Genomic DNA, 27,642 nt, shown 5'->3' on the forward strand with positions numbered 1-27,642 from the left:
GTATATTCAACAGCCACTGACTGGGGCTTCTGAATTCAGGGCAGTTGAGGTATTTTGGAAGTGTGTTAGGGCATTTTGGATTGTCCCAAAAGTTGGTTGTCAAAGAGGGAACCTCCTGGCATTTAATGGTCCAGGCCAAGGGTCATCTTGGAATGCATGGGCCATGTATTGTTAGAAAGGTATCCAAGATTCATCATCAAGTGAAAAAAGCAGGTTAACTGCCATGAAGATGCTGTTTCTAATAAATTCAATTAAAGCCGTTGTTTTTTAAATTAATTTCTATTATGGGACATCTGTGTTTTTTGTTTTTGCTTTTTTTCTGTTTTTGGTCTTATAACCACACCACACCTGACAACTATGTAGGTATGGTTTTGTGCACATCTGATTGCTTCCTCAGGAGATGGCCATGGGAGGAATGGAAGCAGGTATGTCAGGCAAGGGCTGAACACATCTTCATGGCTTTGGACAGCATTGCCAAAGTGCCCTCTGGAGGGGCAGTGACCATTTCCACCCACCAACACAACAAAATGTGTCTTTCCCTGCTAGGAACTCCTGAAAGCTGACTTAGAACAGATTCAGGGGAGGCAGCTGGTGCAGAACTGTATGTTCCCTGCTGCTCCCTGTATCCTAACCTCTCTCCATCTTCACCAAATAAAAGCAGAAGTCCTTTCTTTTAAAGTGGATTTTGCGCCTGTGTTTTTATGGACTGTTGCTGTGACCTCCTATCCCTCCTCTTCCAGGTCCTCACTTTCTCCTCAGCCGGGATGGAGAGATAAAGTAGAAAACACAGAAATGACTTCTAGATTCCAACTTGAGTCCCTGTTGAGCAAGCTCCTGCACTATGTGACTCCACCCATCTCTGCTTCACTGGCCTCATTCTTCACCCCCATGTCCAGTCCATCAGCATGCCAGCTTCAAATGCACCCCAAATCCCACCCCTTGTCATCTCCTGCCGCCTCCTGGGCAAGCCTCCATCATCTCTCACATAGACAACTGCAGTAACCTCCTTATTGGTCCCCTGCTTCTGCATTTGCCCTTATGGTCTATTGGTTTGCCAATGCTGCCATTATGTAAAATAACAGAAATGGATTGGCTTTTATACAGGGGGTTTATTTGGTTACACAGTTACAGTCTTAAAGCCATAAAGTGTCCAAGGTAATGCACCAGCAATGGGGTACCTTCACTGGAGGATGGTCAATGGCATCCAGAAAACCTCTGTTAGCTGGGAAGGCATGTGGCTGGCGTCTGCTCCCAAGTTCTGGTTTCAAAATGGCTTTCTCCCAGGATGTTCCTCTCTAGGCTGCAGTTCCTCTTCAAAATGTCACTTGTAATTGCTCTTGGGGCATTTGTTCTCTCTTAGCTTCTTAGGAGCAAAAGACTGCTTTCAAAGGCTGTCTCCAAAATGTCTCTGTAAGCTGCAGCTCCTCTCTCAGCTCCTCTGCGTTCTCAAAAGTCTCCCTCTTGGCTGTAGCAAGCTCACTCCTTCTGTCTGAGCTTACATAGTGCTCTAGTAAACTAATCAAGGCCCATGCTGAATGGGCAGGGCCACACCTCCATGGAAATTATCCAATCAAAGGTCTTGCCCACAGTTGATTGAGTTACATCTCCATGCCAACAATCAATAGGTTTCAACCTCATTAATACTAATACATCTGTCCCACAAGATTGCATCAAAGAACATTCCCTTTTCTGGGGGACACAATATATATACAAACTGGTGCACACACACACTCCCTTTAAAGCCCTCGGTAGCTTCCCTGTTACCCCTGGAACAAAAGTCAGGCTTCTTAGTAAGCTCTGAAGTGCTCTGTGTGACCAGGCCATGTCCACTACTCTATCCCTGTGTCCAGCTTTATTTTTCTTTTTAGCATGTCTCCACCCCATGTCTACTGGTGCATCCTTTCTCCCTCCAGTAGATTATAAGCTCTGTGAGGACAGGGATTTGCTGTCTTTGCTCTTGAATCCCAAGTACCTAGCACACAGCTCGACACATAGTAGTCCTCAATAAATGACTGGTTACTTGTTGGTTGAACCTGTGAGATGGAGAGGAGGCCTCCCTATCTAATGAGTAAAAGACAACATTGCTTAATTAATGTGCCCCCTATGTAGCAGGGGCTTAGTAACTGCACCCCCTTCCTCCCAGAGCAGTTCTCATTCAGCCACAGGCAACATTGTTCTAAAGGGTACCTGTAGCTTCAGTTCTTCCTACACATGCCCTAAGAAGGAGGAACTAAAAACAGGTGTGAGTGTGGGAAGGGAGAGCAGGGGTGAATGGAACCCTCTCCAGCACCTTCCCTGTCCTGCCTGGGTTGGATTAGGAAGTTTATTAAGGACCAGTTATTCTCCATGTTGAGCACCTGAGACCTTCAATACCAGGACTAGGCCTTTAGCTACTACTAATAATAGCAGCTGCCATTATTTGTTCAGTAGCTCTGAAAGTAGATGTGAGAATATTTTATGCTAAGGACAGCCTCTGGGTGGTACCCTAAAAGTTCAGGAGTCTGGAGGGAGGAAAGAAGCATAATAAGTTTGGTTGACAAGTGTTTTGTTCCAACTGATCAATGGGGAGAAGTTCAGCTAATCATTTATGAAGCAAAGAATGGGAATTTGGAAGGTCTGTGTCTGGCCTCCTCTTAAGTAAACAAAGGGGCATCTTTGAGTCTTATCTAAGTCAAATGGGGAAATGTGGTGGTTTGCAGTAAGCTGTTTCCAGAATATAAAGGGTGGGGGACTTACTACTAACCTTCATTGTCCAAAGTAAAATTTAACATTGTCAGACCCCGTTTTTTCAAGACAAATGAAGCTCTGTGAGGTAAGGGACTGAGCCTGGCTCTTTCAATGCTTTTAGATGCTTTTAGATGCTTTCAATTCCCGGCATCTAGCATGGAAGATGGCATAAAGTAGGTGCTCAGTAAGAATATATGTATATAATCTATAAATGAGTAAATGAATCCAGACGAGAGCACAGGCTTCATGCAGGGGACTGTAAATACTGACTTCTCCAATGAAGAAAACCAAGAGCTCAGAACCTTGAGCCATTTATTGAATGCTAACATGGTTGGCACATATGCTCACTGTCTTCTCACAACCATCATTATGTAGGATGAGTGCGTACTTAGCAGTGTAAACCTGCTCAAAGTCACCCATTCAGAAACTGTGGCCGCCTATTATTCCCACGTCTTAAACGTCTAAACTGGATACGGGGATGCCCGCATGTCCGGGAGCATAGAGCAAGGCAGGAAGTCGGAAGCAGTACGGCCGCTCAGACAAGACGGTATCCGGAGGCTTCCGGGATTCCGGGCTTCCGGTCCCCGCCCGGCGGCCAGGACTTCCGGGACGCGAGGCTTATATGGGCGCGCACGCAGGGCAGGGCAGGGCAGGCGGGGGCGTGCGCGTGCACAGGCGACGTGCGGAGGGACGAGGGAGAGGAACGGGGCTGCCGCCAGGTCTGCTTCTGGTCCACGCTGCCTGTCGCGCTGCCCGTCCAGCGTCCGCCGCCATGGGAGTGCATGTGGAGACCATCTCCCCCGGAGACGGTGAGTAGCCGCTGTCGGCGGCCTCGGAGTGCCCTCCGCCGCGCACATCCGCTCACCGTGCCCGTCTGTCTGTCTGTCTCCTCAGGGCGCACCTTCCCGAAGCGCGGCCAGACCTGCGTGGTGCACTACACGGGTGAGTCGGGTGGGCCCGCTGGGTGGGGCGCCTCCGGCCCGCTGCGGCCGGCCGTGAGGGCTTGGGAACCGGGAACCGGGAACCGGGATCCGGGGCGTGGCGGCGGCGAGGCCCGCGTGGACCGAGGCTGAGAGGCCTGGGCGGTGTCAGCGCTCAGGAGGGGGCAGCCTCGGGCCTACCGCGCCCGGGACGGTCTGAGCGGGCGCTTGTGAGCTTTAACCACTTCGCTACCAATGCTGTACTTTACGTGCTACCGTTATACCCACTGCAAAGACGAGGAAACTGAGGTTTGCGAGGCTAAGTCACTTGCTCAAGGTCACACGCTCAGGAACGGGCAGAGCGCTGGCCAGGGGCCATTAGAAAGGATTTGTACCATTTCTGTGCCCGGTTGACACCCAACCCCCGCTTCCGGCCCTCTGTTCGGTGGAGATAAGGCGAGGTAAATCTGTGTCTGCGGAGCTGCCCCTCTGCACTCACTTCCTAAGTCGTTGCTTTGGCTCACCCTGGCTTTGGAGAAAGTAGATCTGCACAGACTTTCTCCTCTTCTTACTTTTGAGTCACTTACAGACTCAAGTCTCAATATCAGCGATGACCCAGGCTGGCAGAAAGCTGCACATGTAATGTAGCACTCCATCTACTCCCAGCCCCAGCCCTTTTGGGAGTAGGAGCTTTTCTCATCCCCATTTTAAAGATAAGGAAACGAGGCTCAGTGAGGGTAACAAACAGTAATGTAAACGCAAGGAAATTTTAGAGCCCCAGCCAGAACAGCAGAACCTTCAGGGGGCCATCTTTCACTCCTTGCCCTTACAAGGCCTTCCTGGGTTGGAAGTGGGGAGGAGAATGGCAGGGGATTGAGCAAGTGAAGACTCTGGGGCTGTGGGCTCTTGGCTCAAGGAGGTGGGAGTGATTGGTGCTACCACACTTATGAATAACCTCCCCTATCCCTTGTCCTTCTCTCTCCCTTTTCCCACCCCTCCCCGCCCCCCACTTCCTCTCTTTCTTCTCCTCTTCCTCCTCTCCAGGGGTAGTAAGTGGTGGGTACTTCTGACAGTGCTGCTCAGGGGTAATCTCTACCGTTCTTTCCCAGATTATGGGGGCAGCCCTCTGTTGATGGAAATGACCTTTGTTGATAAGGAAAACAGGAAGGAAGGAAAGCAACTAATATCTCCCCTCTCATACCCTTTTATTTCTGTGGTTCTTCTCCATGGGGTAGAAATGGGGGCAGAGGGTGGAGGGAGTTAAAGACTAGAAGCTTTAAGACTGTCAAAGAGGGGGTACTGAAACCATCCTGTAGGGAACAGTCTCATGCCTGTGAATGAAACAGGAAAGTGATTTTGGCTTTTTAAGTAGCTGTCTTTGTAGGCCACCATCAGCACCTGAGCCTAGGAGGTTCAGTGAGGGAAAGCTCCACTAAAAGATTTTCTGAAGTTGTTTTTGATCAAAAAGGTAACTGCCTTTTTACAGGACTGAAACAGTATGCCATGTCCTGGGCTGAGTGGGCAGTTCACTGAGTTCCCATAGCAGCCACCTAGGATGGAGACTAGAGCTCCGAGGTGAGGTGGTGGTTTCTGCCTCCTCTTCCCAATTTGTAAGTATCACGCTAGAATGCTTGGCTACATCTGTCCCATCCCAGGTCTGTGCCCCTCAGATATTGCTGGCATAACCACATTTCCCTGCACCCCTTGGTGAAATGTCCCCACTCATCATGTCTGGAGCCTTTTCCTAAGAGAACAGATGGTTGTAGGACCCAGAACACCATCAGGGCTCTCAGTGCTCTTCTCCAAGTCTGTGTTTTCCTCGCAGGTGGCACCCACCCACATGTTCCCAGAACAGCAGCAGGACCTTGGCATGCCTTAGGACAAAAGCTTTCTTCCTATTTCATTTTGGTTGAGCCTACAAAGACGCCTTAGTGAGAAGCCAGCTCTGCCTCATGCTCACAGAATAGGCTGTTCTCGGCAGGCAGGCGGCTTTGTTCCCATGGGTCTTTGCCTCCAGCCTCCCAGGAAGAACCTGTTTAAGACCTGTGGGGGCGTGAGAGGAGGGGGGTAGGCACTTGGAGATCTTATCTGTAGCAATTAAGGCTTTTAAGTCACTGGGAACAGATTCCATCCTGAGGGAAAGTGTTCAGAAAGGGGGGTGTCATAAAGATGGGGGAGTGTCTCCCATGGCAGGGCCCCAAGAAGGGGAAAGATTTCTTATAGCTCCAGTTCTCAACTCTTTTTCTCTACCTGGCTGCCTCAGTTGTCTTGCATTTTTCTGCTTTGCCCAACTCTTAGATGGTGGAAGAGCTCCCTCACCCCCATGTCCACTTTCTCTGTTTCCTTTTGAGAATGGGGCTCACTCGGCTTGGTCGTGTGTCTCCACTGATTACAATTCCTGGGAGGGAGAATCTCATGGACCCAGGTTGGTGTCAGGTGAACACACTTGATCCAGTCAGCTCTGCCCAGGTTCCATTGTTCCTGATTTGGACAGAAGACCAGAGAAAGAGGGGTAGAAGTAAGAAGGCCAGATCCCCCCTCGGCCACCAGAGGTACCACAGTACAGGCTGGCTTGCATCATGTGGATGTTTTAAATGCCACTGGTAGCTGCCAGTAGCTTTGATGCCACTGTCAGGGCTCCCTGTGGTGCCATACTTGGCCTCTGGCAGAATGCCGTGTGAATAAGACCTCAGAAAGGCCACTGCCGCTTCTTTATGGTGCCAGAAGGGAAAAGAAAACTTTACCTTCACCAGTCAAACACCTCCTGGAAGCATTACCGGCATGGAAGTGGGAGGGAAGAGATGGAATAATCACCCGCCAAATACGTGCCTTGAGGCTCGAGGGGATTCTCTTGGCCCCCTCCCTACCTACAGTAGCATCGGCATCTTTACTGGTGAGCTTGTCCTGATGTCAGACATAGCTAAACTTATGTCCCTTTTACTTGTATCAACAAGCCATGCACCTTCCATTTTGAGAGCAGCCTCAGCTGGACATCTTGTCCTTGGAATCAGGTTTAAGTGATCTGTAGCCTCCTGGCTTCTGATTGAGAAAACCCAAGGGTCTCTCAGCTCCATCTCCTTGGGCAACACAGTTGGAGGAATGCTGAGGCTCTTGGGAAAAGTGTGACCACTTTCCTGCAGCTGCCCCTCAAGCCCCTTTTCTTTAACCTTTGTCTTCCCTCTGGACTTGGTTCCATCTACTCCTCTGCTGGCTGTTTCTTGGTTGATGATGGATGTCTGGAGAAAAGCTCACTCTGTAGAGACTCCTCAGCTACCCAACCCTCCCCTTTGAAGAAGACTTTCAGGGCTGGGGCAGGACCCTTTCTCCTTCCTACAGCACATGCTTGAGTGCCAGCAACAGGCCCGGCACTGCAGACGTGGCAGAGAACTAAAGAAAGACCTTGATCTGATGGGGCTTACCTTGTATTGAAGAGACTGGTAGCAGGAATGTATGATAAATCAGGTGGTGAACAAGCACTGTGGAGACGTTAAGGCAGTGTGAGGGGAGGGAGAGTTGCTGGATTAGGGAGGATGGTTGGAAAAGGCCTCTGATAAAGTGACGTTTTCTCAATTTCCCAAAGAAACTTAGGGAGTGAACTGTGTGGCTTTCTAGGGGAAGAATATTCAAGGCAGAGGGAATAGCTAGTGCAAGGGCCTGAGGCTAAAGTGTGTGTGCTTGGCTGTTAGAAGAGGCCATTGTGGCTGGAGTTGATTGTATGAGGTGGTGGGGGTGCCTTGTATGTTATAAGAATGTTGGCTTTCTCTGAAGTGTGAGCTATTTGGAGGGTACTGAGCAGGGGAGAGTCATGAGCTGACTTGGGCTTTAACAGGATGTCTCCCCTTTGGCTTCTGTGTGGGGTATGCACCACTGGGGTCAAGGACAGAAACAGGACCCTGGTGGTACCCTGGGTATGTGAAGTGGGTGGACCCTGGCATGTGAGCAGTGGTGGTGCTGGGCGGCAGTGATCCCCAAAGAAGATGTGGGTCCTTTACTGCACCCACCTTGCCTGGGCTCCTTCCCAGAGGCCTAGTGTGATGAACACTCAGCAGAGAAGCCCATTCCCTAGGCTCAGATCTTGCCTCTGCCACGTAAGAGGCTATAAGAGCTTGGGCAGATTGTCCCACTTTTCTCAGCTTTTACTTGCTATCTGTAAAACAGGAGTAATTGTACCTGCTGCCAGGAGTTTGGGGTGAGGGGTGTGGCTTAGAGCTGGAGGCGAGTGTATTCCAGGAGGGACAGTGACAGTGATGCCATGTTCTGCATAATGTTGAAGTTTCCTGTGTCCTGGGCACTAGGTGAGGTATCATCCCTTGTCCTTTCTCCTGCTGGTACCACCTATGATAACTAGAGTGAGAGAAGGACAGAGCCCTGGTCTCAGCACTCCATATAAGCATTCCTAGACTTACATGCTAGGAATGCAGTTAAGGATCAAACGAGTTGGATGGGGCTGAAACATCCTCCTCTCCTGTTTTCAAGATGGGAAAATAAATAGGCATCTAGAAAGGAGAGATGGATCTGAGTGAGGATTCATTATAAAATAGGCCTGCACGTTGCTTATAGAAAATATTAGCTAAGAAAGCTGCAGTTCTCTTAATTTTGGGACGAAGGGAGATTGTTGGGTTTGTTTTTGTTTTTGTTTTCATTTTTCCTTTTGTTGTTTGGTGGGTGTGAGAGGGGCATGGTTGGTCCATACCAGCTTGGCTATGTGAACAGGGGAAGGTCTCAGGCCTTTTTCTCCTCCTTAAGTTTCCTTGACATGTTGAGATTTTGAAACTTTGAAAATAGCCCTGTGAAAACATTACTTTCCTCTGGGATTGATTACCAGAATACAGAATCACCAGATGCTACTGTCTTCTTCCATAGGGAAAAGCAGAACTCTATCATATCTGGAACTTTGGAATTGTTTGCCTCAATTTTCTTTAAAAATATTGTTCTTACCTGCTGTTTCCTATGAAAAAGGCCATGGTTATTATGGATAACTTAAACATGTACTATCCGTTCTCCCTTTGGTGCTTATGGCGGCATTGTTTTTCCTCCTCCCTTTTTTCCGTTTTGTTTTTGTTCTTGTTTTGTTTTGTTTTGTTTTACCTGCTTAAGAACTTAGCTGAGTTCCTCCCTTTCTTCTCTAGCTCCCTTTAATTTTGACCAGGTAAATTCTAGCAGTGAGAAAGTAGGAGGAAAGAGAGGGGGAGAAACAGTCAGCTCCTGGATGCTGCTCTCCCTGATCTCCTTACCTTTACTCTCCTCCCAGGAGCGCCAACCCCGCTGGCCTGTGTTTGGTTCCTCAAGCTCACCGGGCTTCCCTCCTGTGAGAGTCTCTGCCCCTCTGCCTGGAGGCCACCACCCTGCCCCCACGCCCCACCACATGGCAGGCTCTTCCCTAGTCTATAGCTCACCTCAAATGATACTTCCTCTGAGCCCTTGCAAAAATGGCTCTTCACACATATAATTCTCTAGCAAGGTGCCCATCTCTGTTCCTTTTTAGCCACCATTCCTGTCAACTTGTTTGTGGTTACACCATCCACTCTTTCCTTACCAGACTGTAGGTTCCAGGGGTTAGGCCCACACTGGGGATGGTCACCAGGGTTTCCCCGTCGTGCCTGGCATAGAGTAGGTACTCAGTGAGTGGCCCGTTAGAACCTCGCTTTAGACTGGAGCTGGGGTGGGCAAAGCCCACATTCCTCTTTAACTCTTACTGTTGTCTGTTACCTTTAGGTGAGAGAAAATATTTACATTTTGGACTTTGCTCAGTCCTTAGGGATTAATCAAATTGTGACCACTCTTTTCCCTCTCACCACTGCACACAGGTCAACACACCAAAGCGTTCCCTCAGTCACTCAACAAATGTTCTAGAAGCTGGGGGAAAGCCTCAGCTGTGCCCTCCAGACATTTGAGTGATCTCTTGCAAGGGAAATGCCTCAAGAGCAGCCTGCACCTGGGCTCGGAGAGAAGCCTTCTTGGAAGAAGTGGACCTGGCATTGGTTGTTCATGTTGGAGTCAGGCAGCAGGGAATGGCTAGCCAAGTACCTTTGATTTTCCTACACATTTTTATTGAGCATCCACTATATGCAAGGCACTATTTTGTGTTTTGAGAATATAGGAGTGAACAACTCAGTCCCTGCTTTCATAAGTCTTACATTGTAGTGGGAAAGACAGACAGTAAACAAAACCAGTGAGTGAAAATGTTTTGTTTGTTGTCCCATAAGTGCGAAGGAGAAAATTCAAACAGGGAAGGGGCAGGGGAAGGTTGAGGTTTTAGATAACCCAGTGAAAGCCTGGATGAGAAAGTGACGTTTGAGCAAAGACCTGAAGGAGGTAAGGGAGTGAGCCATGTAACGGTCTTGGCAAGGGCATTTTAGGTACAGGGAAGAGCAAATACAGAGGTTCTGTGGTGGGGGTATCCCTAATGTGAGTGGAACATAAAGGAAGCAGTGTTCTTGGAGTGGCGGAATAAGGATGAGAGTCATTAGAGATGAGTCAGAGATGGCAGAGGAGGAGGATAGCTCTTAGAGGGCCTTGTAAGCCATTTAAAGGATTGGCTTCTGTTTTGAGTGAAATGGGGAAGCAGGGGAGGATTTCAGGTAGAGAAGTAATAGGATCTGACTTGTGCTTTAAAGGATTGTCCTTCAAGCGGCTGTGTCAAGTTTAGACTGTAAGGGAGCAAGGGCAGAAGCAGGAAGAACATGAAGAAAACTATTATAATAATCTACCTTGGAGGTAGTGGCAGCCTAGAGCAGGTAGTAGCTGTGGTCGGGTGGTAGCTAATTCTGTTTTGCATGGTGTCTTTTAATCCACACAACCCCTGCTGAGAAGCTAGATATGTCTCCTAGAGGTAAGGTGCTTTGCTGGTTCCATGGTTGTTTCTGTGGCTCCTGAGAAGATGTCATGCCTCCTTCCCTGCATCTCTGACAGCACAGCCCACCACAAGTCCGTGCAGCTTCCTGGGAGGGGATAGGCGTAAAGGTAGCTTATAAGTGGAAGACTGTCAGATTTCTGCTCCAGAAAAGCCATGATTTAGGTAATTTGAACTTGGAATTCGGGTTCAGCCTTGCCATGTATCTGATGGTGTATTCCCAGGTTGTGGCAGACCACTGACCAAGGGACCCTTTCCCACCATCCCTGAGAAACTGATGCCCATTCCCACCTCAGCTTCCAGAGCCATCTAGGTTTAGCTTGGGTCTGAGTTTCTCAAGTCAGAAGGAGGCTGTGCCTGGTGAACTGGAGAATAGTTGACAGTGAGAGCAGATCTCCCCACTTCCATCTTCTAGAGGTTATTATGAAGACTTGAGTATCCTAGGAGGGCTTGGAATAATAATGTCAGTTAACATTTTTTGAGTGTTTACTGTGTGTTGGGCACTAATGCAAGGGCTTTTCATGTAGTCTATTTAATTTCTGTGAGTGAGGTTTGAGTACTAAGCTTATTTTACAGATAAGGGACACAGAGAGGTGAGGCCACTGACCTGTAATCATACAGTTGGCATATGGTAGAACTGAGGCTTGAACATGGGCAGCCCAGTCCAAAACCCATGCCTTGAACCTTTATACCTGATGTTTGTCTGTTTGTTTGTTTGTTTTTTAACATTGTCAAAAAATTAAAAAAAAAACATTTCAAACAAAGAAATAAAAACAAATGTCTCAAAATAACTACATTACTTCCAGTATGCTCCTACCGTACCATAAGAAAATTAACAAACCGTAGTCATTCCTGATGGTTACAAATGGGAAGTGTGCTCACATTCAGTTTATGTTCTCAAGAAAATAATAGAGAGGGGGCTTGTGCCCTCTCTGTGTGGATAGTCAGCATTTGGTCATACCACACTCAAGGGGCACTCCAAATCCCAATTCAGGAAGGTCACACTGCAACTGCAGCCACAGAGGCCCAGAAATGAAGCAAAGACATAAGCTCTGGATTAATGCCTTTTACCTTCCTCAGTGCATAGAATCCCTTTTTGCCCAGCATGATGGGGACAAGTGGGTAGTTGATAGGCTCATCATAAAATTGACATGGCTCCTCTAAACATTTTATTTCAAAATCATCTAAATCATTTGCTAAAGGGCTGTCTTTTTCTATGAGTATGGTTCTGCTGGTTGGGAACTTCCCATCGTGATTCTTGCAGAAACTAATTTTGGCTTCTTTTAGAGTAGATCAAGGACTGCTGTGACGTGATCTGAATGCCAAACCTTTACAGATTAAGATTTTCTTTCTCCAAACATCCAGTGGTCTCACCCACACACAATTCACTACCAGTAGTTTCTAGTGACTTCCTTTAATGAGTCTTTCCAAATAGTCAGGTAAGACATGGGAACAACTATGTCTTTTTTTATTTGCACTCATATATTATTGATTTACACACTATTTAATTATTTCATCCATACACAGTAAGTGTAACTCAAATAAATTTGGGAACAAACACAGCTTAACCACCTCTGGTAAGCATGGAAGTGAAAACAAAGAAAACAAAGAAGTGAAGATGAGCTAGAGACTTGGACATGAGAGCGCTGTGCCCATGCCGAGGGTGTGCAGAGTCTCTGGTGAAAGTGGTTAAGACGGCTGCTCCAGTATGTAATGAGAAGAGGACCACGCCATTAGATCCAGGCCAGTATGCCTGATTGGGAATGTTCCAAGAGGCTTATAATGCAGATCGGCAGCGCAAGGACATCTTTCAGTTTGCCACCCCCACCCCGCACTCTCCATTCAGCCATTGCACTTTTTTGCTCAGGAAACTCACCTGTGTGTTGAAAGTAGAAATCCTTTCTCCCTTCCTTAAGTGTAAATGGCAAGAACTTCATTTCATTTTGAAGGTTTGAGGCTTGGGATGGTCTGTTATTTTGATGCTGTTTTATTTAGGTTTGGGTTTTTTGTTGTTGTTTAATCATAAAACTTGCCTTGTTTTAATCTCTGTGAATTGCTGCTTATGAAAACCTCTCTGGCAAAGGTTGATTAGCAACTGAGAACCACATTGTAAGTCTGAGGTTTAACTACAAGTGGTGAAGTACATTCTTCATCAGTCATCTTCCCTTACCCAGTAGAAAGTATTGAGGGGCTCCACCTTCCATGAAGCAGAGGGCACTGGAAGTGACTCCGTTTCTGCTGGGTTAATAACATGGTTCCCCAGTAGCCATGACTCTTGAAGATGGTTGTATAACTATGTATCTTACATGGTGTGACTGTGTGATTGTGAAAACCTTGTGGCTCACACTCCCTTTATCCATTGTATGGAGAGATGAGTAGAAAAACAGGGACAAAAATTAATTGAAAAATGGAGGGGATGGGATGTTTTAGGTGTTCTTTTTTACTTTTATTCTTTTTTTTTTTTTTTTTGGAGTAATGAAAATGTTCAAAAATTGGTGATGAAGCACAACTATACAATGATACTGTGTACAATTGATTGTATATTGTGGATGATTGTGTGGTATTTCAATATATCTCAGTAAAAGTGAATTTTAAAAACTAAACAAACAAACAAAAAAACCAGTGTGTTCTAGTTTGCTAATGCTGCCAGAATGCAAAACACCAGAGATGGATTGGCTTGTATAAAAGGGGGGTTATTTAGTTACACAGTTACAGTCTTAAGGCCATAAAGTGTCCAAGGTAACAGATCAGCAATCAGGTACCTTCACTGGAGGATGGCCAATGGTGTCCGGAAAACCTTTGTTTGCTGGGAAAACATGTGGCTGGCGTCTGCTTCAGAGTTCTGGTTTCAAAATGGCTTTCTCCCAGGATGTTCCTCTCTAGGCTGCAGTTCCTCAAAAATGTCACTCCTAGTTGCACCTGGGGTGTTTGTCCTCTCTTAGCATCTCTGGAGCAAGAGTCTGCTTTCAGTGGCTGTCTTCAAACTGTCTCTCACCTGCAGCTACTCTCTCAGCTTCCGTGCATTCTTCAAAGTGTCCCTCTTGGCTGTAGCAAGCTCCCTCCTTCTGTCTGAGCTTATATAGTGCTCCAGTAAACTAATCAAGGCCTATGCTGAATGGGCAGGGTCACACCTCCATGGAAATTATCCTGTGAAAGATCTCACTCTCAGTTGAGTGATCAGATCTCCACGGAAACATCCAATCAAAAATCTCCAACCCAATCAACACCAATACGTTTCCTGCCCACACAAGACTGCATCAAAGATAATGGCATTTGGGGGGACATAATACATCCAAACCAGCACACCGTGGTTCCTGTGAATTTCCTAATCCTGGCCCAGTTCTTAATCATTGCTTCTGTGGCTTAAGCCAAGCACCATAAACACAGTCCAGGGGTACTTTGTCTACTCAGCAGCTGCTGGCCAAGTCTCCCTCTGCCCAGGCTCGCTCATTCACACTCTCTCCCTCTATCCCTCTCCCTCTCCCTCCCTCTCTCTCTCTGTTTTTGGTTGTGCCTTTATTCACCTTAGTTCATTAAAAACATAACTTGTTTTAAAGATCCTATAAATAAAGCAACAACCCAGTGTGTGGGATGGAAGTCACCCCTCTCAGCATGGTATTTTGTTTTTTGGTTTTTTTAAAAACCAGTATTTCTTACAGGAACCTTATTGATCACCCAGTAGTTACAAGGATGTCAGATATAATGACACACAATCTAAACAAGACAAGCTGATGTTGAATTTAAATAATGTGGTAAAAATATACATATTCAGAGTTAGTGTGGACAGACGCATGCGGTGGGGGTTGCCGAGGAGGCGGTGGGTCCCTTCGAAGCTGGGTAAGAGCACCGCAGGAGTAAGCCTGCTCTCCCCACCACAAAGGCAGCAGCTCCCGCCAAGAGATACGGGCATTCCACACACACCTAAAGACGCAGAATGGACTGACTTGCTAAACAGACGTTTGAATTAACGTATCTGTGATCATTCTGTGATACTCCCCCCAAAATAGAAAATAGTAAACCCCATGCAAGTAGCAGGAAGCATCAAGTCACTTGTTCTAGGCAGGATTTGAAAGATGTTTAGTTCTTGACATTAACATTTTGTAAAGAGCTATGGTCTCCTTTTCTACATTTTCTTCACATTTGACATGCAATTAAGAGTGGGGGGAGTTTGATGGTTTCACCTAACAGTGATAAGCACTCTTTAAAAATATGAGAAATAGTTAATAACATATTTTAGTTGCACACTTAACAGATAATATGAATCATCTGTAGCTTTAAGTCAAAAGGTAGAAGGGCATACATCTGAATTTTAGTGCTTGAGTTTTAGTTTCTACCACTGTCCTAATGAAAGTAATACAACTGCTTGTTTATTTACCAAATCTGGTACTAGAGTTCTTAGAGAAAATCCAAAATATGAAATGCCATTCCTTTTTTCTCTCGATGTTTTTAGAAAACAGACCAAAATTCTAAGTTATTCAAGATCCCTACAAAGGCATGGTGTTTTTCTGCAAGTAATTGTCTAGAGAACAAACTGAAGTAGCAGCAGCTTGCTGTTTTACCAAACTTCCTACAGCTGCAGGATCCCTGACTTGGTCTACATCCTACTAGGAACCAGGAATGTTGACCAGTAGTTTGAAGTCGGAGTTGTTTTTATACACCCCATGCACCCTGCTTTGCACCAACTATGATGGCAAATGACTCTCTGGGGGATTATGCTTGACCACATGCACTTGAAGATCTCCTGTGGAGGTTTCTCCAGCTGAGGGGACCCCTTCTATAGAAAGTTGTCAGGTTCTCTGAACCTAAAGAGAAGGCAATGCCTATCCAAACGCTTTTACTGCTTGAATTGCAAATTCCTATTGGAGAGAAAAGAGCATTAACGTAACTTGAAGGTCTCTTTTATTGGTAATGTAAAAAGTAAAGTATTTTATTTTTAGACTTCTTAAATTTGAGAACCAGATGCCCTAGGTTAAATAATAGAGTTTTCCAAAGCTGAATGTGCTTATTTGGAGCTGTTTTTTGCTGGAAATACAAAAACAACTTCCTCCAACTCCTAGTGGGGACACGACTGTTTGGATGACCTGTGGTTAGATGACTGATCAATCTCAGTTGATAACATCCTTTTTTGTTTTTGTTTTTTTTGCCTTGGTGTAAGGGTTTTAAAAATTCTAGGATAGATGCTTCTGCCAGCCTTACACCACCAGTTTCACTCCAAATGTCTCCTGAGAGGTATAAACCATGTATAGGAAGCCGACCTCATCTTCCCGCTCTCCTGTACTTCTGAGATGGGCGTGAAGACGCCCACCATGCTGTGGCCATTCACCAGCAGGAAGAAGACCTGACCGGTGCTCTGCTGCAGGTGCCGTCTAATTATTTCATGTTGACATGATCTGGTGTAAGGAACTTGGTTTTATCCAGTACAGGAAGCTGCTGTTTATCCTTGTATCTTTCTTTCATCACCAGGATTTTGGTAGGATGCTGTTCTCGGATGAGTTGCCCATTTTCTACTCTTTGTTTGAAGGTGCCGCATTGCTTGAAGGTCTTCTCCAGTGGCATGGCAGGGTGAGGGGTGGTGGAGACTATCCCCTCTTTTTTTTTTTTTTTTAAATAAAAGGCCCTTCTGTTGTTCCTCCAAGGATTTGAGTCTGGTTCTCCTCCAGAAGAGCAGCTGAACAGTTTGGTAGGTAACCAGGCAAAGGAGACTTCAATGGCCCTGCAGCTAGAGCCTGCTTTGACAGCCCTGCACGCAGTGTAGCTTTCGCTCCTTTCAAGGTCTCGTGCTTTCAACTGGAGACCTCCAAATTTATTTTCACATTTTTCTCACTGATAAGTAACTTAAAGATGCTAAAAGTTAAGACTGCCATTCTGGGATTACCCCTCAGATTCTTCTTTCCACATAAGGAAGAAGGTCTAAATATGGAAGCTTCACACTTGTCCTGCTGGCTCTTAAGAATGATTCAAGTGAAGCAAATCCAAAACTGCTCCTGAGTGCCAGCATTGCAAGTGCCAGGGGTTGAGCTGAGTGCCTCAGGGATGTAGACCTCTGAGCCCAGGTCTGTGACCTCAAGCTGCACTCAGACAAGAAAGACAGGAATTCATGGGTTTGTAGATACTCAGAAATGAAGTTGATCAGTTCTTTGAATAGAATAATTCTGGTGATGCTTTATGCTTAGAAGTAACCTTTGGAGCTTCAAGAATGTCAGCTGTCATTCTGTTACCCGGGTTGCCTTCTCTGCAGAGGGTGCTTTCTCTGGGAAATTATTGCAGGTCCTGGCACAGAGATCTCCAGAGTTAAAATAGGAGCAGCTGCTGAGAGACTTGATTGGCTGCCTGTTTTACCTGCTCCTTCCCCAAACCAGAAGCACCTTTTCACCCATTGCCAAGTTGGCTGTAGGAGATAAACATATATAGGATTTTAGTAAACTGCGCTACCTACCTGTTTTTAAACAGTTATTTTGAGGCATAATTGGCATACAGTAATCTTGAAGTGTACAATTTCATTAAGATTTGATATGCTTCTTTGCATCTCTTTGTAATTCCTCCCTCCTTTCCTTCCCACGCAACCACTGTTGTACTTTCTGCTCTGTAGATAAGTTTTCACTTTCGAAAGTTCTATATAAATGGAATCATAGAGTATGTACCCTTTGTTGTATGGCTTCTTCCACTTGGCATAATTATTTTGAGTTTCATCCATGTTTTGTGTATCAATAGTTCATTTTTGTTGCTGAATAGTATTTTGTTATATGGACGTACAGTACACCAGTTGGTAGACATCTGGATTGTTTCTGGTGTTTGGGTATGACAAATAAATCTAAGACCATTTTGTGTAAAAGTCTTTATGTGGACATAGGCTGTCATTTTTCTTGGTTAAATAACCAGGAATAGAATTGCTGGGTCATGGGAGGTGTATGTTTAACTTAAACAGACAAGCTGTTTTCCAAAGTGATTGCTGCATTTTGCATTCCCACCAGCATTTTCTGAGAGTTCTGGTTTCTTTACATCTTTTCTAGTACATGATCTGGTCAGTTTTTATTTTTAGCCATTCTAATCTGCAGTAGCAGTGGTAGTAATATCTCCTAGAGGTTTTAATTTGCATATCTGTAATGACTGTAATGTTGAGCATCTTTTTATTTGCTTTCCATATGTGTATCTTTTTCAGTGAAATACCTGTTCAAAACTTTTGCTCTTTTTTATTGGGTTGTTGTTTCCTTGTGAGTTTTGAGAGTTCTTTATATATTCTGGATACAAGTCCTTTATCAAGATATATGCTTTGCAAAGATTTTCTCCCAGTCTGCAGCTTGGCTTTTCATTTTTTTAACAGTGCCTTTTGAAGTACAGAAGTTTTATATTTTGATGTTGAGTATGTCAGCTTACTTTTATGGATTCTGCTTTTTGGCTTCATATACAAAATACAAAATATATCTAAGAAGCATTTGCCTAACCCTAGGTTACAACGGGTTTTTTTCCTGTTTTCTTCTAGGAGTTTTATGTTTCAGCTTTTACAATTAGGTGTATGATCCATTTTGAGTTAACATTTGATTACTCCTTTGCAAATGGATATCTGCTTGTTCCAGCACCAGTGTATTTTTCATCTCAGACATTGTAGTTTTTATCTCTGTAAGTTTGAATCGAGTCTCAATGTCCTTCTCTACTAATTCTAATATCTGTGTCAGTTTTGGGTTGGTTTCAGTGTATTTGTCTCCTTGCTGTGGATCATGGTTTCCTGTCTCTCTGCATGCCTGGAAGTCTTTGGAGGCCAGTCCTTGGGAATTTTACCTTTTAGGGTGCTGGATATTTTTTATTCCTATACATCTTCTTGAGCTTTGTCCCAGGAAGCATTTAAGTTTCTTGGAAACAATTTGGTCCTTTCAGGACTTGCTGCTGTGATTTGTTAGGTAGGTCTGGAACGCTGCTCAGCCTAGGGCAGACTGTTCCCCAGTGCTGAGGCAGGAGCTTCTCGAGTCCTTACCTGGTGCGTCATGACACCAGGTAATGCCTCAACATTCTTTTTGAAAATATGTGCATCCCACATATAACTATTGTTTCAGGTAAAACTCTGGCCTCAACTTGAAGTTTGCTCTAAAGAACACAGATGAGGAAGAGGCTTATTCTGGTTTCCAGTCTCCTTCGTGGCTCTCAGTCCCCATTGGGCTAAATAAAGCCTCTTGCTAGATCCAGACCCCACCATTTAACTGGCTCTGACCTTGGGTATGTTACTTAACCTTGAAGTTGGCTTTCTTGTCTGTTACAAGCTGTCTCGCAAAGTTGGATGGAAAATAAAGACTACCTGCCTGGCTAGCGAAGGGACTCTTAAAATCCTAACTGTTCATTGCTACTGTTAGCCTTAAACTCTTGAGTTCAGTTTGTGGGTTGGGTTTAGTGTATGATGTGGAGCTTGAAATGGGGCCAAGAGGAATGTGTGCACTGGGTACTGTAGAGAGCAGAGACCTGTTGTCTCCTGGTTACTCATTTATTGAAAATTATTCAAGTCCTGCCATTTGTCATTTCTTTGATCAGATGGTGTTTGTGAATTCTGGTGAAGAGGTGAGCTAAATGGACACCCCTCCTCACCAGTTCTGAGGTGCCAATTCCTGGCTCTGCACTGACTTGTGGCAAGGGCAGGACCCACCCTCTTATCTCTCTCTCAGTCCTCAGCTCCCAGCTCCAGGCTTTATCTGCCCCAGGACATCCGTGTCCCCCTCTTCTTCTGTTAGGACAACAGCCTGCCCCCCTACCCCCATTTCCTGTTTTGTTCAAATCCTGATTATCTGATGGCTGTGATAATAATTTTAATTGATCTCTACTTCCCCATCCCACTTAAAATGTTGACACTGTTTTTTAGGTTGGGATTTTGTTGGGGTCTCCCTCTCCCTCCTAAACACACATACACCCCAGAATTCTGTTTTGCTGGGCCCTCTGACACCCTTCCACCCCATCCCTACCCTCATGCCCCCAGCCTCCAATGAAATCAGTCTGTGTTAATTATGTGTCAACAACTGGCTGGCCCCCTCCAACCTGGGGTCCTGGTATGTGAGTTTAGGAGCTCCGTATCAACCATCATGATTGGCTGACAGTTTCTTTTGATAAGGAATGGTACAGGTGTCTAACCCTTCTTTTCTCATGCACTTTACCCTCTGGGTCTCCATCCTTGGAGTTCCCCTTTATTGGTGGTGGCCATGGTGACTTATCTGCTTTCGGAGAAACTGGTATAGAAGAAAAAACATGGTATTTGGATTTATAGTCTAGTTTTACTCCTTAGGCAACTTATTTCTCTCTGCCTCAGTTTCTTCATGTGAACTGGGAATGGTGCTGTGGGGAGGGTTGAGTTCACATGTGGAAAGCACCCAGCCCAGCCTCTGACTCAGACTAGAAGCTCTGCTGACAGTTAAATTAGACACCTTACTTGTTCACTGGATTTACTGAATAAATTTCCTGGGGGGAGCCATTTAAATCTCCTAATTACTGCTACCATTCCCTTAGCCATCATTCTTAGAAAAGTTAACTGCAAAAATGATTTTCAGAGTTCTGGGGCACCATTGGATAAAATGAGTTGCATGAATGCTCAGCAAGTTTTGTCATTCATTTTTGAGTCGTTCCAGGTCAGTTTTTACTTTTCCCAGGAAGACTATGATAACTCGAGAGTCGGCCAAAGCCCACAAGGGCCCAACTTGGTGCCCCATGTTCCCTGTTATGCTCAGAATGCTGGTGAATGCTTGCTTCACAGCTTTTTCGTATAACATCCAACGGTGCTGGGTGGGTTCTCCTCTCTTCTCTATGTGGACAAACACTCAATCCTCAACAGCCTGGAAGGCAGCCACATTTATGGGTCGTATTCAGTGAGCCCCAGAGGAGATCACGGGGTGGCAAATTGAAGGAAGGAGTTCTCCCCACTGGGATGCCTGCCTAAAAGGGGTGTTAGCTTCAGCTGAAGAATGGAAGAAGAGTGTGTACACACGCTCTATTTAAGAGGTAATGACATGAATTGGGGAATGAATATTGCTGCTTTTGCCGTATGTGGCTTTCAGCTCTTGTGTGAGCGTTTAAGAGCCCACAATTATTCTTAGTCTGGGAGTAAATCCCAGGGTGCTGAGAAAGTGACGGCAGAAGTGAGTTTACGCTTCCCCGTTCTCTACACCAAGGTAGACTGCTGCCTGCCTCTGACAGGCAAGGTCCTCCTGTGGCCATCTTACACCCACAGTTTGGGGGTAGAGGGACTACTCCCAACTCCTTAGCTGCCCAGGGAGGTCACAGGATCCTCCCTAGATCCTGCAATTCCTGCTCAGGCCACAGCACCCACCGAGGCCCTTCGTGCTGGCATCTGTGATGGGTCCTCTGCTGCTGGGTTCTGACTTGCCTCATGTCATTACTCTTTGTTGTTCATGTTACAACTGCCTTTTTTCACAGGGATGCTTGAAGATGGAAAGAAATTTGATTCTTCCCGGGACAGAAACAAGCCCTTTAAGTTTACTCTAGGCAAGCAGGAGGTGATCCGAGGCTGGGAAGAAGGGGTTGCCCAGGTATGCTCTTGTTTATTTCATTTTGTTTCCTAGTATCTACTTTTTTAAGTTATTTTTATAGACAGGACATACATACACTTCAAAAATCCAAAAATGGTGTAAATGTAAGGTCCCACTCCTGTCCTGTCCCCATCTGCCCAGTCCCCCCACAAGTAACTCCTGTTATTAATGTTTCTTGTATTGTGGTTTCTTTAAACATACACATATTTTTCTTGCCTTTGCACACTTTGTTCTGTATTTTCCTTTTTTTTTTTTCATTAATATGTTTTAGACACTTTCTACACCAGTACATCCAAAGATGACGATGCTCTCTTCTGGCTACATGATATTCCTATTCTCTTAGATGGGTGTGCTGTAATTTATTTGATTAGTGTCCTGTTGGTGAGCATTTGGGTTGTTCCCAATATTTTGCTATTACAAACAGTGCTGCAACGACTTTATTTTATATATGTGCAAGTGTTGCCATAGAACAGATTCTCAAAAGTGGGATGAGTGGGTCAAAGGCTGTGTGCATTGTATTTCGACAGCTCTTGCAAAGCTGCCATTGTGGGGATTACACTCTGAACTGCCAGCAGAGTGTGTCTGTCCACCACATCCCCGCCGGCAGTGTGTACTGCCAAACTTCTCGTTTCGGGACACTATGAGTGAAAATGGTGTCTTGGTGTCATTTTAATTTGTGCTTGCCTTATTATTGACCAGGTTGCAGTACACTTTTGAGAGGTCCTACTGGAGAAGAAATTCATTTTGTTTGTCTTAAGTCTGTTTCCTCACCTCCCTCCTCATTTTTCTAAATAGTTTTTGTTCTGCCAAACTATGAAATTCCCAGGAGACAATAGGGAACCAAGTTGGATTCTGTCCTTCCATCAATTCTAGGAATTTTTTCTTGGCACTAACCAGGTAAAGGGAGATTTAGAGCAGCCTGAGACCCAGGGGGCTTTATAATCAGGCCCTGCGTAAGGGGTAACTAGTCTGTTTCACACTCACCGAGGAGAATTGGGACTTAACCGAGATTAAGAGAAAGAGTCTCTTTTCCAGAATCTACAATGCTTCACTTCCTCTAAAATGTCACAGATTTATCTCCAACTATACTGCTTAACTTTCGGAAAGTTGAAGCCATCACAGGTATCTGGATTTCAGTTCCTGCAGGGCAGAGAGTTGACAGTCCAAGGAGGGGTTCTTTGTGCTTTACTTCCCTTTGGAGACCTTGCCAGCCTTAACTTTTGTCCTTTCACCCACACCTGGCTGTCCCTTGGGTCCGTAACCCATCCCGCATCTCCTGTGCCAGCCGTTGTCCACACCATGGCCCATCTTCTCTGACTGTTCCAGCATTGGAACACATAACTGTGTTGTATGTCCTTAGTGATGGAGCTGCCATCAAGATAGTGTTATCAACCTATTGCACAGTCCCAGGCTTGGGGGGAGGCTTGACAAGGGGGTGGGGAGATGCCCAGACTCCACTTCACTTCAGCCCAGGGAGCTTTGGAGGCAATCACAGCTGTGTCAATAGTGAGAAGTCTGAGTGGTCCCAAGACCTGCATAGAGCATCTTTTTAAAAATTCCTCTTCCACAGAGTATTTATTCAGCAATTGAATTGTCTCACTCCCATCAAGAAGAAGGGGAGGAGGTTTGTCTTGTGTCCCTTTTCCTTTTCTCCTGATGTTGTTTGGGTTTTACGTGTTTACAACTGTGGAATTCTGCCACAAGTACTATTTTGCAGCTTGCTTTTTGCATCTCATGATATATCTTGCGCATCTTTCCATGTTAGCACATTTAAAACTAATACATTCTTTCCAATGACTAATTCATGGTGTGGATATTCCTGTGTAACCACTCCCCATGTGATGAGCACTTGTGTTGTTCCAGAATATTCTAGAAATGGAATTGCTGGGTTAAAGGATATATGATCATTTTGAATTTTGTTACTTAAAGCCATATTGGAGTGGGACGGGGTGGTGGGAATCTGTGCTTTTAACTGCAGTCGTGTCACTCCCACCCTGGTCCAACATGTCCTAGTTTCTAAGGGAGCTGTGGGAAGCAGACATGCTGAGTTGTAATACAGTTTTCATTACAACCTGCACCTTCCTCTTTACTCATTTCTTGGCTGGGTCAGAGACTCAGGAATGATCACTTGGAGACTGAAACTAGAGACAAGTAAAAGGGTGGAAATACAGCAAAGAATCTGCTCACTCTTCAGAAAATAGGTACTTACACCACTCTTCAGAAAATAGATAACACTTATTTGTGTATTTGATTAGAAAATGAAAAAATAAACAAATATATTTTAAAAAGTGAATACTACTCCACCCCAGCCACCAGCCGCCTGTTTTCCCCACAGGCAAACACCTATTGTCCTTCCATAGGTGTTCTTTGTATACAGGGCAGGTACAAATGTGCATATTTTTTTCTCAAGTTTTTCTGTTTTTCTAAGTGTAAATATAGAAAATGCAGAAAAGTAGACTACCCCTAAATATTGCATGCTTTCTTTTAAAACAAAATTTTGATCAAAGTGTTGTTTTTTTAAGAAGGCTGTAGATGCCACTTAACAACATGTCCTTTGAGTGACAGGCCATTGAAGGACTGAGTGGTAAGAGTGTTGTCTGCCCTTCACCATGTTTTTAAGACCTGGGGAGAAAGGTTGGAGGGCCTGACCATTCTAGAAGGTGAGAGGCATTTTTAACCTTTGGGCCCCCTGAAGTGAAGTGCAGGGATCATTAAGCCTGGCTGCCAACCTCCATACCCAGGATCCTGCACGTGGGTGAGCCTGACAGTGCCTGAAGCCCAGGTAGTCACGGAGTTACTGGAATGTCCTAGTCACACCAGCTTGGCCAAGGAACACCCCGATCAACAGCTCTACTTCTTATAGAGACAGTTGGGGAGTGTGTTCAGATGATTCTTTTTCCCTCTTCTTTTCACAGATGAGCGTGGGTCAGAGAGCCAAACTGACTATCTCCCCAGACTATGCCTATGGTGCCACTGGGCACCCAGGCATCATCCCACCAAATGCCACTCTCGTCTTTGACGTGGAGCTTCTAAAACTGGAATGACAGGAATGGCCTCCTCCCTCCACTCCCTGTACTTAGGTAAGGGAACTGAAGTGCCAGAGGCCTTTAACCTCTAACCTCTTTCTCCTCCCACATTAGACCCAGCGTTTGGGGAACAGAGAGAACAAAAAAAATTCCACAGGGCTTTTTTGTCCTACATTCTACCTCTATGAGGTGTCCTCTCCATTTTAGTTATTAGTGTATACCTACAATGTGAAAGTTGGTCACCCAGAGGAAAGGGACGGCATATGCTCTCCAACAGACTCATGAGGATGGGACAGCTGAGGAGGAGCACTGTGAGATGAAATATTCTTGTGTGTAGCTTATAAACTAAAACTGAGTTGGGGACTGTGGGAAATACAGTAAGTTTTTAGTACCACCATTTTAGTTCTATAAAAGTAAGACTATTCATGGCTTCGCCCTACCCGGTATTGCTAGAGGCTTGTGAGAAAAGTGCCTCTGAAGAATGCTTTCTCATTCATACATTTTATGGTTACTCTGCATTTGATAAGAGGGAGGAGGATACCTGAGGCCAGAGGATGCTTGTGAAGTATACAGGGTACTCTCAGTTCTCGGAAGGGAACTTAGGGGCCAGGAGTCAGCCTTCCTGTTCAGCAGGTGAGGAAACTGAGACCCCGAGAGACAGGCCTTACTCAAGGTCACACCTCGGCAATGGAAAAGAAAGGCCAGACCTGTTTCCTCATTCCCCTTCCTGGGTTTTGTTCCCTCTTCTACCCTCATTTCTAGGAAACCAAACCCAGTATCCTAGTGGCATATAGCTTTTCGTGTAAATATTAGAATGATAAAACATGTGAATGCCATTATCACCCTTCCAACTGTCCCCAGACCTCTACATTCGCTCCCCTCCTGCCCCAGCTCAGTTTCCTGGATTCTGTGTAATTGCACTGGGCCTGCCTCTGGAACAGAGGACCACAGCAAGGGGCTGGGTGAGAACTCTTGTTCAGAAGCTGCAACAGGTGACTGCCAGGTGGCAGTCAGGGTACTGTGGACTTCTTTAGGAGGAGGGGCTTTTATTATTAGCTGTTTTTTTCTCACTTGACTTGAGCCCTGTACAGCTGGGAAAAACAGCCCTGGACAAGTTTGATAACTCGGTCTTCTCCACTTGTCATTCCTACCAGAAGGTAATCGCTGAGACTTTACAGAGCCTCTGTTTACCAAAGGTTTCCAAACTCTTTCTAGTCTTTGAGAGTTTGGATGTAAATGTTCTTGAGCCTTGGAGTTATTATTCTGGTTCAGAAAGTCTTTCTGTAAACACGGTAGGGCAGTGGGAGGGCAAAGAGGGGAGAGAGGAATGACCCACTACCAGAGAACATCTCCAAGTTTCTTGTTATGGTCCTGAAGGAAAGCCTGAGAACAAATCCAGAAAGTTGTAGGTTTGAATGAATGAACAAATACAGCAGATGTTTTCCAAGTCTATTCAACATTGCAAATGCCCGTTTAAGGCTGTGCTGTTCAATTCTAGGCTGCAGATTAAAATCACCTGGGAAACTTAAAATCTTGATGCCCAGGTCACACCCTAGATCAGTTAATTGCATTCACTGGGAGTGGAATCCAAACATTAAGATTTCAAAAGCCCCCCAGGTGATTCAAACTTGTGGCCAAATCGGATCCCCAATGACAATGTGCAGCTCTACTGTGGGCAGCATTGGTGGGCTGCCCTCCTGCTGTCCTCAGCAAGGGAAACTTAAAAAGACCAATTTAAGCAGGAAAAAGGTTGCTCACCTGGGAACCCAGCCTCATCTCTGACTCTCCTCGACTGGGGCAGAAATGGCTTGGTCTCACTAAGACCTCAGAGCTGTCTGGAATGGACTTGGTAGTGGCAGGTGGCATTGTGGCATCCCCTCACCACACACACAGAGCACCAAGTTGCTGGAACTCACAGATTTTCTGTCCCCAACAGATCTGCCATGGAGGGATCTGGCGCCTCCAGACACGTGCACGTGAATCCGTATGGAGCTTTTCCTGATGTTCCACTACACTCTGTAAAAACATCTACCCAGACTGAATGTGTTCTGTCACTCAGCTTTGCTTCTGACATCTCCATTTCCTCTTCCCCTTTCTCCTCGTATATGTGTTGACTTAAACGATATGCCATAAACCTCAAGTTATATTCATTTTTGGTTTTGGTTTTGGGGTGATGATTCAGTTTCGGTCTTTTTGGACCTAGGTTTCCAGTTAAGTATATGTTCAGGTATTAACAGCACAAACAATGGGTTAACCTTAGAATAGAAATTGGTGTTTGGGGGGGAGGGGGGTGCAAGAACTTTATTTTATTATTTTTTTTTTTGGATGAAATTTTTATCTATTATATATTGAACATTCTTGCTGCTGCGCTGCAAAGCCATAGCAGATCTGAGGCGCTGTTGAGGGCTGAATCATTCTCCAAGCTAAGAGATGTCCTTGGGTTGAATTAAAAGCCCTACCCAAAATCGAAATGGGTAAGGGGGGAGAGCCTTTGCCTCCACCAGCCCCACCTTCCCCTCCCTTCAAACCCTCTGCCTTTTGAAAGCAGATAGTCTTCACTGCAGTGTTGGACACTACAGGTATCTGTCCCCGGGCCAGCAGGGACCTCTGAAGCCTTTTTCATGGCCTGGCTTATTTTTTTTTTTTTTTTTCCATCCTGTAGTTTTTCTAATGGATTTTCAGGACTTTTGTACTCTTCTCATAGCTGTCAAAGCTTCACCACTTCCTAAATCTTAAGGACTTTAATCGAAAGTATAAATTGAAGGTGCTGTTTGTAGACATTTAACACCCAATGAAAGCCCAGCCATCTTCACAGATCCTTGAGTGTTCTCTTAAGAAAATGATGCTGGTCATCACAGCTTCAGCATCTCCTGGGTTTTTTGTTTTTGTTTTTGTTTTTTGTCGCTCAGCCCCTGCTGCTGATCTCAAAGTTCCCTGGCTTTTCCTTCCCCCTCTCACCCCTTTGCTGACCTGTGTAGAGATTTGGTGAGAGAGATTGTTGCTGCCCCCCTACCCCACCGCACCCTCCCATCTCCTGCACCACATATGAGTTTTGAGTTATTACTGCAATAAAAGTGCTTTATGCTGGCTTTTCTCATCTCTGTGTGATATTGGTTACTTCATGTGCTTCTCTAACATCCAGTGCTCACTGAGAGGCACTGACAGCACAGGGAGGGTGGCAGTGGGGATACAGTCTTAATAGAACTGCAGCAGTGAGCATCTTTCCCACTGGCCTCTCTTGGGAGGTAGGTTTGCATCTGTGCCCATATGGGGTGGAGAGATTCTTTGTCATATCAACAGACCAAGTGTTTGCAGAATAGCTTCCCTAGCCATTAATACCCCACCCCACCCCTCAATTATTGAGGCCAGCAAAATACTCCCACACCTTTACAAACAGCTTCCAGAATTGTTCTGGTTGAGAGACATTGGTTTTTAATAGAGGTTTAAGAACTTGTGTAATGATTTTCTAAATTCTTCACTGTATTAATGTAGGGCACTGAATTAACATTCCAGGGTCATCTTATTTTTCCCAAAATTCTTTTATCGAAATTGTTAAATTTTACAGTGAACCACCCAAATATGCAACACCTGTATTCTAT

The 27,642-nt window shown here is 45.3% G+C and overlaps 1 protein-coding gene and 1 pseudogene across 1 annotated transcript; one reads left to right on the forward strand and one right to left on the reverse strand.

Annotated features, from left to right (window-relative positions):
- Nucleotides 1-3,375: 3,375 nt before the first annotated feature.
- FKBP1A (FKBP prolyl isomerase 1A) lies at nucleotides 3,376-27,140 on the forward strand. The gene is made up of 5 exons (XM_037811596.1): nucleotides 3,376-3,536; nucleotides 3,622-3,669; nucleotides 20,905-21,017; nucleotides 23,933-24,097; nucleotides 25,980-27,140. Exons 1-4 carry the CDS (start codon nucleotides 3,500-3,502, stop codon nucleotides 24,059-24,061), a joined length of 327 nt encoding a protein of 108 aa, XP_037667524.1. The 5' UTR covers nucleotides 3,376-3,499; the 3' UTR covers nucleotides 24,062-24,097; nucleotides 25,980-27,140.
- Nucleotides 15,693-16,056, reverse strand: LOC119515546 (annotated as a pseudogene).
- Nucleotides 27,141-27,642: the final 502 nt, after the last annotated feature.

The sequence above is a fragment of the Choloepus didactylus genome, chromosome 19 (assembly GCF_015220235.1).
Source record: "Choloepus didactylus isolate mChoDid1 chromosome 19, mChoDid1.pri, whole genome shotgun sequence".
Classification (NCBI taxonomy): Eukaryota; Metazoa; Chordata; class Mammalia; order Pilosa; family Megalonychidae; genus Choloepus; species Choloepus didactylus.